At 39.9% G+C, this 11,315-nt stretch overlaps 1 protein-coding gene across 1 annotated transcript; it reads left to right on the top strand.

Moving 5' to 3' along the window:
• The first annotated feature begins 351 nt into the window (after positions 1-351).
• LOC124162486 lies at positions 352-861 on the top strand. Its single transcript, XM_046539039.1, has one exon. It carries the CDS (start codon positions 352-354, stop codon positions 859-861), a length of 510 nt encoding a protein of 169 aa, XP_046394995.1.
• Positions 862-11,315: the final 10,454 nt, after the last annotated feature.

The raw sequence follows: 11,315 nt of genomic DNA on the forward strand, positions 1-11,315 counted from the left end.
CCGCTCAGACCTATAGTCAGCCAAATCGACGCGCCGACATACCATCTTGCGAAATACATGGCTCAATCCCTGCTCAATCCCACATGTTGGAAAAACTTCATCTTATGTGAAGAACTCTGCTCACTTCATAGACATCATAAAAAATGTCTCCATCGAAAAAAGCGACATTTTACTGAGCTTCGACGTGGTGTCGCTTTTCACCAACATTCCGATTCCAGATGCAGTGAAGTTGTAAGATCGCTCACATCTGATGGTATTCCAAAGGACTTCCCGGAACTCGTCGAGCACTGCCTAAGGAACTCGTTTTTTCTATGGAATGGTTGCTACTACGAACAGACGGAGGGCGCGGCGATGGGTTCACCACTATCGCCAGTAGAGGCCAATCTCTTCGTGGAGAAATTCGAAAAGGAGGCACTCGAATCCTGCGAAAAGAAGCCGAAGTTGTGGCTGAGATATGTGGACGACACGTTCGTCATCTGGCCCCATGGTGTACAGGAATTACAAGTGTTCCTTCGACACCTGAACTCACAACTTCATGGAATCCAATTTACTATGGACATGGAGAAGGAGCAGTCATTAAATTTTCTGGATGTCCTCGTGACCAAAAAAGACAACGGGGGACTCGGCCATGCTGTCTACAGAAAGCTTACGCACACCGACCGATATCTAAATGCAGCATCTCACCATCATCCCAGTCAGAAGGCCTCACTAGTGGCTACGTTGGTCAACAGAGCGTATAATATCTCCGATGATAACTCCCTCTCCACGGAGATAAAGCACCTCACTACGGCACTTCAGAAAAATGGATATCGGAGAGAATTGGTCCTTAGAAGAAACACGAAGGAAGAGGAAAAGCGATAGAAGGCCCTCATAGAAAACCACAGCGATGATGATGGAGAGGCAGAATCGTCAAGGAAGCTATAGGTCACCACCCCATTCATCGCTGGAACGTCAGAAAGGATCGCTGGAATATTAAAAAACCATGATGTGGTCACTAGATACAATAGGGTGGTTTCCTATTATTTTTTATTGCCTAAATCGAAAGATTATTACTCCTGGAGTACGTATTTCACGCTTTTAGATTTTTAAATGACGATATCTATTTTTCGCGATTAAATGAAAAGTGAAAATTTGCAAGCGCGCGAAAACGCGACGCTTAAGTATGAATGTCGGGAAGTCTCTCCGCGTGACGTATTTCTGGCTCCCCCTCCCGCCCTGCGAGGTGACCTTGAGGCGAGGCTTAGCGCTGATACGACGCAGGCTGCTAGCGGCTAGCCTAGTACCCTGCTGACTGGTAGCGCTTGGCTTAAATAAGGATTATTAATAACTTATCAAACGAGGAAAACTTTCCGACCTTAGTCAGTTTTAATAAGTGATTGTTAAGACATGTTTCCCTGAGCTCTGCGCCTCATGCATGCAATGGTAACCTCAGACTACGTATAACTCCTATCTTCTCGTATAGAAACTAGGTCCCTGTGACGTCACGTGGAGTGGCATCGCATGGGCGCCAATCTGGCCCTTTTCAAATGAGGATAAAAATGGACCATTGCCATTCGTCTAACCCGGTATTTCTAAAACAAAATAATTTGTATATTATGAATACACTAATGGTGGGTAACGAATCGCAATCAATGCCTTTCGTTTTCTTTGATGAAGGAAACCACCCTATTGTGTGACCAAGATAAGTGACTTCCTCCCCGGGCCCAAGGACATCATTCCACAAGAACTATATGAGGGGGTATACAAGGTGCCTTGCTCCTGCGGGAAATCTTACATAGGGGAAACTTGCCGCTCCATGCATGTTAGGATAAAAGAACATCAAAGGGCGGCCAAGAACAAACAATTTCAGCTCTCTGCCATCGCCAAACATACATGGTCGGAACCTGGCCACGACATCAAATTTGAAGAAAAGAAACTTTTAGTTAAGGAGTGCCGATACTTCCCAAGACAAATCAGGGAAGCAAAAGAAATTCAAAAAACACCTTCGAATTTCAATAGAGAAAATAGGAAAAGAGTAATCAAAGAGAGAGCCAATCAGATAGAAGCGCCCAGTCAAACAGCCAATCACATTGCAGCTCCCATCCAGCCTACGGTATATAAGCGAGGCAGAAACCGACAGCACACACCTTCGACCTGAAGACGCTGGCAGTATAGCCAGCGAAACTGTTGTCTACAAACAAGCTGACGCGGAAGGAAACCCGGAAGAAATGCAGATATCAAACCATCGCCGCGGAAACCTACGTTCTAACATTTTGTAAGCTTTTTCCGATTTCAGACCACTGTACTGCGTAGAGAAATAAACGAGAGAAAAAAATTACGAAAAACAATTATGTTATGTAATCCGCCACGTGCGCTGGAAAACGAACGCGCCTTCCAGCCCTGGTAGTCCTCGGCGCGGGAAGCGGTGGTGGCTGAGCGGCGGCATCGCGTCGTACAGGTGCCGGCTGGTGCAGAATAACGAGGTCCTCTGTTGTCGGTCGGGGTGTCCGACCGGCGGCCTCGGGTCGTCCGCGGGAAGGCTCTGGAAGAACGAAGAGATCGCTGTGCTCGATCGTCGCGTCGCACAGTGGGCTAGAATCGAAAAAAGCTGGCCAAAACCTCAAAATCGATTTTTTTGAGCTAGGAAGTTGAAACTTCGCATACACATTCTCAAATAAATTGTGCATAACTACCCAGATTATTTTGGCCATGTGTTTTCACTTGAACAATATATGTGAGGTCAAAGTTGAGCAAATTTAGCGAAAAACGACCACCCTCGATTTTTTCTGAAAATTGCCGACTTTATCCTCGTGCAGTGGTTTTAGAAATAGTTTTATCGACAAAACTGTTATACCATCTTAATTGACACTTCTTATTCTTTCATTTGAAAGGTTTTTAAAGATTTTGTTTCATCAATAACCATAGATACATAACAAAATGGCGGAGCCTGTTTTCAACCCATTTTTTTACATAAACGTAGAAAAAAAGTAGACATTGTCACCGGCTTACACTAAGTAACTTATATAATGTCGTTCTTTGAAGCTTCTACATTGTGAATCTAAAGTCACACCTTGCACCAATTTGCAACCCCGAATTTTAAATCGTTTTTTCGAACGCACGGACGACTCCGGTTCTGGCCGGCGGCGGCGGAGAGTACGGCGACGCGGCAAGCGGGTGGATGCAATATGGTCTCATTCACTTTTATGTGTGGATAACAGATATATTAGTGACAGAAAATAATCACCAGAAAGTAAAATTTATAAATATTGCTACGAATGACACTCATTATGCAATCGCTGGGCACTGCAAGAGGTGCACTGAAAGGTTTCTTTCTTTAAGTGCATTCCATGGAGAATGGACTTAAATCGCGTTCTTAAAGAGGGGAATCGAACTCTTTTACTGACTAATAAACTTTTTAAAAATAACAGTTAATATATTCCTTAAACGTGATGGTAAATGGCTCAATACAGTACTTGATTTTGCCGAATTTTGACAAATCAAGTACTGTCTTGGTGCTTGAAGAGTTCATTATTCTTATTTAGTTTATATTCTTGATTTAAAGCAATTAATAACTATTCCTTATGCAGCACAATTTACATGTTGCTCTAGTTTAGCCAGTGCAGATGGACGTCAATTCATGTTTTCAGGGTTGTATCGAAAGAACGAATAGGAGGAAAACGAATGCAAAAGGAAGATACAGTGACCATCCTCGGAGGCAAGAAGAACTCTTGCCAAGTGGATAAAATGCAACCCCGAATATTATGTTATGTCAGATTAAGAGGCCCTCTCAATAAGTAATTGTGTCCATGCAGCTCACCAAATTTCGGTACAAGAATCTTCGAAAATCTGAAATGCCAGGGATATAATATTAACCCCAGCGATGAGAGAGTGACGCGAGCATATGATTTCATTTACCCGAATAAAATTATTGTAGCAGAGGTTATATAAGAAGTTTCCAAAAATGGTTCTATTCTCTTACTGCGACTCGAATCTTAACGTGCATTTCCACAGATCCTAGTTTCGCGTCGCGTATAAAGTGCACTTTAATTTGCAAACACGGCTTTGATAGCAGTGAGGACATGCGAAATATAATTGCACGTGGGAACGAGGGCCTATGTCTCATGAATTATTGCTCGTGAGCACCTTTGTGCCGTTCGTTAGGCGAAGCATGAAACAGGCACGAGTATTCAAAAGTCATCACAATTATTCTAGATTTCCTCTCCAAATAATTTAATTTTCTCTCTCTCTCTCTCTCTCTCACTGACGCTTTAAATACAATTATGGTATGCCACCAACCGTGCATAAGGTCTTCATTCAAGGAGCTGACATTGCAACATAGTCCATTCTTAATTGCGACAACTGACAGGGGAAGCAATATAGGCACGATATAAGGACGTGAGAAAGTTCCGTGAACGGTTGACTAGAAAAATGGCACGAGTGGCCACAAATAGGGATTTATTTCGAAGACCTAATGTCATAACTCCTAATGTCATAACCAGCCCCATGACACTTCCTATCCCACTCCATTGGGAACCCATGGTCTTTTATTGAAGTCGTTTCCTCAACCTGCCGCACGTTTGCCGGGGCGGCGCCACGTATTCTGGAGGGCAAGTTAATAGTTAGCGGGTAAGTTAATTTCCGTATTGTTGAGCGCATACTACAGGTGAGTGGAAATAGTCATTTTTGTAATTAATTAAGATTTATTTTTCATTTATTTTCGAATGTTAGTCTTCTGCATTATTTCTTTATTGTTCTACATTAATATTTCGTGGATATATATCGCGGATTTACTGAAAAAAGGAAAATGCCGTGGACATGTGTGGTACCGCGTTGCACCACTGGTTATGGCCACAAGACTTCGGGGATTTCGCTTTTTAGAGTCCCCGAGGACCCAGAGAAGCGATGAAATAGCTGTACGATTCCTTTTTTTGGTGTGCTAAAGCTGCAAAATTTATACATATTTTAAATTACAGGTTCTGCTGTTCCAATGTTCAATGTCATTCACAGTGGAGGAATGAAGTAACACTGAGAAAATGCAAGATGTGCGACGGCTTTCATCAACTATTCATCATTCTCTCCTACTAAATTGAATCTCTTAGAATGATTAGTAATTAGAAATAGAAATTAGTAATAGAAAGAATTAATAGAAATGTTAAATTGTGAGTACTGAAAATTTATTTTTCATGACATTACCTTGCATTGATTGTATAAATAATCTCAGTTTCAATAGCATTGTGTAATCATTCTGGAAATGTAGATTTGATGTGTGTGTACATTATATAAGTTGGAAAAATGTGAACCGTTTTCATTCTTAATACCTCTTTCGATGATTTCTTTTAATGCAGCTGTTATCGATGGTGCGCATAGGCGGATCCAGGGGGGGGGCATGGGGGCACGTGCCCCCGCCAGACCCTCAAAAATATGCAAGATTTTTAATACGGTCCCATTATCATTGCGTTCGTTTTGTATTACGAGGTATCCTTGTGCCCCACCCAGAACAAAATCCTGGATACGGCCTTGATTGTGCCCCTCCCAGAAAAAAATCCTGGATCCGCCCCTGATGGTGCGTGCAACTCTCATGAAAAGTACATTTACCGCGTATTAGCAGTATTAGCCTGTGGTTTCTGTCGTACTACTCATCTTATTTTTGGGCGAGGGATAATATTTCAGATTTGCCAGCACCTGAAAGTGATCAGACATCCGCAAATCCCTTGGATTATATCCATTGCACTGTTTTCGTGGAAGTTTATTCGGAAATTATTTGCAAAATCTCTTTCGTTATTATCTTTCATATGGTATTTTACTTCCTTAAATCTCAAATTATTCCTTTGGTGAGAAGGCAAGCATCGTTATAAAATAGCCTTTAACGGTAATAATGGTACTTCCGGAAATTATTCACCCTGTTCAACGATTAAATATGCCTATAGGGTGGTTTCCGATCATTTCTTTATTGCCTAAATCGAAAGATTATTACTCCTGGAGTACGTATTTCACGCTTTTAGATTTTTTAATGACAATATCTATTTTTCGCGATTAAATGAAAAGTGAAAATTTTCAAGCGCGCGAAAACGCGACGCGTAAGTATGAGTGCCGGGAAATCTCTCCGTACGTCGTATTTCTGGTTCCCCCTCCCGCCCGGTGAGGTGACCTTGAGGCGAGGCTTAGCGCTGATACGTCGCAGGCTGCTAGCGGGTAGCTGAGTACCCTGCTGGGTGGTAGCGCTTGGCTTAAATAAGGATAATTAATACCTTATCAAATGAAGAAAACTTTCCGACCTTAGCCAGTTTTAATAAGTGATTATGAAGACATGTTTCCCTGAGCTCTGTGACTCATGCATACATCGGTAATCTCAGACGATGTAAAACTCCTATCCTCTCATGTAGAAACTAGGTCCCTGTGACGTCACGTGGAGTGGCATCGCATGGGCGCCAATCTGGCCCTTTTCAAATGAGGATAAAAATGGACCATTGCCATTCGTCTAAACCGGCATTTCTAAAACGAAATTAATTTGTATATTATGAAAACACTAATGGTGGGTAACGAATCGCAATTATTGCCTTTTGTTTTCTTTGATGAAGGAAACTACCCTATTCTATACCCGCAAAATGTCCCTAGGATAGAATCATTTTTTTAGGTTTGCTGTGCCCTGCCATCATTTTTATCACATGATCGAGACTCAGGAGATTAAAAACATTAACATACGTCACTTCATAAGAAGTGTTTCACTTCGGCCTTGATAAGAAGCCGTTTGCGTTTCTGATATTATATTTGTTAATAGTGTTTGAAAGCAAGGAATAACATCTATATTCTTATAAGGCCGTGGAAACATGCCGATGGGCTCAGAGGCAATGGTGCGTACGTACCCAGACGGCACAGGAAGTTTTCGTACCTGAATACGAGGGTGGACCATCAAGATACAAAAATCGCGCTTAGGAAGTTACTAAAAAGGTTTTGTTTCTTTATTTCCTATAATGACGAAAAGAGATACAAGAGGACTGGCAAATTCATATGCATCGATAAAATTGTATCTCATCGATAAAACTGTATTCGGTCTGGGACTATTTTCTTTCGCGGGTGGTGCCATCTGGTGCCATCGTGCCATATCCTCCTAGAAAGATCACATGTCTTCACAAGCTAGCACAAGCCGTTGGAGATCGCGTCGTTTACGTAACGTCTTACCACATTTCAGGGATTTTTGTGGTTAAGTTTGTGAAAAATAGAGTGTCTGGTAATAGTGAAGTTTCCCTTATTCTTTAATTTCATTCACTGGGCTTCAGAAACGTGTTTGTGAGATATTTTTGTTAAAAATGCCTTTCGTGTGTTTATTGTCGGGATGACGTAATGGAAACTCCGGGACATGGTTCAAGGTTTTAGCTTTCCAAAAGATCCTGAGTTGAAGAAGAAGTGCATTTGGGCGATAAGAAGAAAACATTTCACCCCTACGAAAAGCTGTGAGGTATGTACTCTTTCTCGCTGTAATTATTTGGATGTAATTTTAAGTTAGAAGTGGCTTCGGGATGTTGATGCATCAACATCCCGAACTATTCAGTACTATAGTACTATTCAGTACTAAAAATGGTGATTGAAAATATTGTAGCAGCAATTCTTTTGAAAATTCTTGCATTTTAGCTGTCTTTTTTGTATTAATTCATTCGGTGAACGTGTGGTTAAAAGGAGAAACTAGGAATAAGCTGCCAAGTTTATAGGATCGAATATTGCTTCTTAGCTTGCCCTATGGTGTATTACACGTCGGCTTTTATCATTTCAAATTATCTTATGCTATAGTGTAAAACAATAAAAATATCAGGCATACAAATATTTACTATATTTACGAGCCTAGTAATTTGATTTCTCATGCAGAAATACCAAAAATTGGAAATTATTTGACCTAATAAGTTACATGGTATTTTATTATTTATTAATTTTAGGTGTGTGAGCTTCACATCGCACCATTGTGATATCAGAAAGTAATCTGTGGCCTTGGACGAGAAGACGAGGAGAAAATTCTTGCTGAATTGAAGGTGCCCAGATTGGAGGAAGGTACCATTGCTTCACTGTTACCTGTCGCCAAGAAGACAGACATTGTGGCAGAAGTGACATATTTGTGGATGTGGATTTGATTTGTGCAAGTTGATGCTGTGATAGTGGACGTTCATCGGAGAAAGTATTGAAGATAGTTTTTATGTATCGACCAGTCCTCTTTCAAATAAATTTTTATTCGAAATAGAATAAGAGTAATTGTTTCGCTAAATTAGATGTGGGATAGAAGAGAAAATTGGAAATATTATTGTGGTTGACAATAGAAAATACATAATACGGACATTGTGGCAGAAGTGACATATTTGTGGATGTGGATTTGATTTGTGCAAGTTGATGCTGTGATAGTGGACGTTCATCGGAGAAAGTATTGAAGATAGTTTTTATGTATCGACCAGTCCTCTTTTAAATAATTTTCTATTCGAAAGAGAATAAGAGTAATTGTTTCGCTAAATTAGATGTGGCATAGAAGAGAAAATTGGAAATATTATTGTGGTTGACAATAGAAAATACATAATATATGTATTGTATTTCCGTGGGTTTTTTCTTTCCTGCCTCTTTAAAATTTCTTGTGGTGGTGACTTCATGCAAAGTAAGTATAAAATCGGAGGTGTGATCTAAGAGATACCATGTTTTATTTTACAAGTGTTTATGCAGGTGATTTGGCAGGACTTTCAAATTTTTAATAGGTTGATACCTTTACTGCAGTGACCTAGAGACTTTTACTCATCCCAAATATTTTTTCAAATACTTTAGCGCCTAATATGGGTAAGTTTTAGTAGCTGAGACTGAACTATACGTAAATTTTTGCTTGCATTTTGATGAATTCGATCATACTAATAGCAGATGTGTCAGCAATCCTGTTTCATCGGCAATTTTTATTTAAAAAAATTATTTCGTCAGGCTTTAGGGTAAGCTTTTTAATGCTCGTGGGCTATGTGATGTCTTATTTAGTGTCAAAATTAATAAGAATTTACTCAAATTAACATCTCAAGGTTTCCAAGTAAGTACGAGCCACTTAAGAATGCTGGATGCTGGGGATACGTGAATTAGCCTTGAGAATCTCATTTTTCGCAGTTATTTAAGGGGCCGAATAAGTTTTGTAAGTTCTCAATGGGTAAATAATACTATGTCATGAATTCTAATTACCGTGAAAAACTCACAACCGACAAAAACTTTGTCGGTCGTGAGTCTTTCATGGTAATTAGAATTCATGATATGGTGTTATTTACCTATTGAGAACTTACAATTCATAATGATTCGTATCAAGGTTCTCGTTACGGTCGGTAGCTATCGATTGTGTTGCGTTCGATACATTTTTCGATCGTGCGAGTTACGATATATCTAATTTCGACCTAATCGATTGAGATTAGCCTGAGTGCCGTGTTCCTGCGCGCTTCGTATCCAATCGTACGTGCTTAGTAGCGGACATTCACATGCTGCGTACGCGCTTCGTCGACAGGCCGCGAATGGAAATTATCCATTGACGAAAAGCGACGGAGCGGCACAGTATCCCCTTAGTCAATGGGTACTATGTACATACGAATTAGATACGGAGGGTTCTGTGCCGTCTGGGTAGCTTCTATGACAACTTATATTAAGGTTTTCAACAAGATAGCTATAAATAATTATTTCCTTAAAAATACCTTTCCTCACTACATAAGGTTTTAACTGCTGACAATCTTTCGTTATGGCTGTAACTGATTTTACAAAGGTATGGAAGCAGAAGAAGCTGAAATCCAACGCCTTCCATTTTATTAATACTCACGTATGAGAACGATTTCTAGGTATTTTTCGCTATAAGATGTTAAGTGCATATTAACTTGTTAACTAGTAACCACTGTCGATGTGTTTATATTCATTTTTGCCACAAATTAGTTCATAATTACTGAAGTATCGTATACAGATACGTAGGAAACTTGCCCTTCAGGATAGGTGGCGCCCCTACCGGCCTCAACGGGAAACGGCTTCATTAAATGACCATACCTAAACGGAGAGTGTCCAGACCTTCTCATATTCTAAGACCGTGGTCATAACTGATAATGACAAAAATTATGCCAATTAAACTGGAGGAAACACACAGCTTACCGAACAATGTAATGGATCTGTTTTTGAAAAAGGAAAACAATGCTTTAGCTCAGACAGTGAAAGTGATAAAAACTCGTCAGATAGTGAATGAAAAACAGAAACTTTTTATTGCTGACAGTGCTAATTGCAGAATGTTAGTTGGGAAAAGCGTAAATTGTGTTGCTTTTGTTTATGTTATGTTTGTATGGTAAAATATTCCTGCAAAATAACCATTTTGTCAGCAGCGCAGTTCATTAAGAATAATGACGTTGATATATACGTAAGAGATTTAAATCAATACTTTATATTGAGCATAAGACATAGATTAAAATGAACTGTTATTTTTAGAAAAAATACATTATTCGATGAGAGTAATATGCCTTCCGAAGCTTTAAAAGCTAAAAGGAGTTCAAACCAAAAACAAGTTCGAAGGACTCGGCACTACAACAATACTATAAAACGACCGTTGTCCGAAGGCCTTTAAATATGTATGACAGGTTAGGAAGTGGAGGCCATGGATCATCGAGGGCTCTTGCCTAGAAATAGAGCTTGTTAGTTAATAAAAGAGTCCGTTTCCCCACTTTAAGAACGCGATTTAAGTCCATTCTCCATGGAATGCACTTAAAGAAAGAAACCTTTCAGTGCACCTCTTGCAGTGCCCAGCGATTGCATAATGAGTGTCATTCGTAGCAATATTTATAAATTTTACTTTCTGGTGATTATTTTCTGTCACTAATATATCTGTTATCCACACATAAAAGTGAATGAGACCATATTGCATCCACCCGCTTGCCGCGTCGCCGTACTCTCCGCCGCCGCCGGCCAGAACCGGAGTCGTCCGTGCGTTCGAAAAAACGATTTAAAATTCGGGGTTGCAAATTGGTGCAAGGTGTGACTTTAGATTCACAATGTAGAAGCTTCAAAGAACGACATTATATAAGTTACTTAGTGTAAGCCGGTGACAATGTCTACTTTTTTTCTACGTTTATGTAAAAAAATGGGTTGAAAACAGGCTCCGCCATTTTGTTATGTATCTATGGTTATTGATGAAACAAAATCTTTAAAAACCTTTCAAATGAAAGAATAAGAAGTGTCAATTAAGATGGTATAACAGTTTTGTCGATAAAACTATTTCTAAAACCACTGCACGAGGATAAAGTCGGCAATTTTCAGAAAAAATCGAGGGTGGTCGTTTTTCGCTAAATTTGCTCAACTTTGACCTCACATATATT

This window comes from Ischnura elegans, chromosome 7 (assembly GCF_921293095.1).
Source record: "Ischnura elegans chromosome 7, ioIscEleg1.1, whole genome shotgun sequence".
NCBI classification, from domain to species: domain Eukaryota; kingdom Metazoa; phylum Arthropoda; class Insecta; order Odonata; family Coenagrionidae; genus Ischnura; species Ischnura elegans.

What these genes read in the sequence shown, in the direction of transcription:
- LOC124162486 (XM_046539039.1), top strand. Translation starts at nt 352, where the DNA reads ATGGGTTCACCACTATCGCCAGTAGAGGCCAATCTCTTCGTGGAGAAA.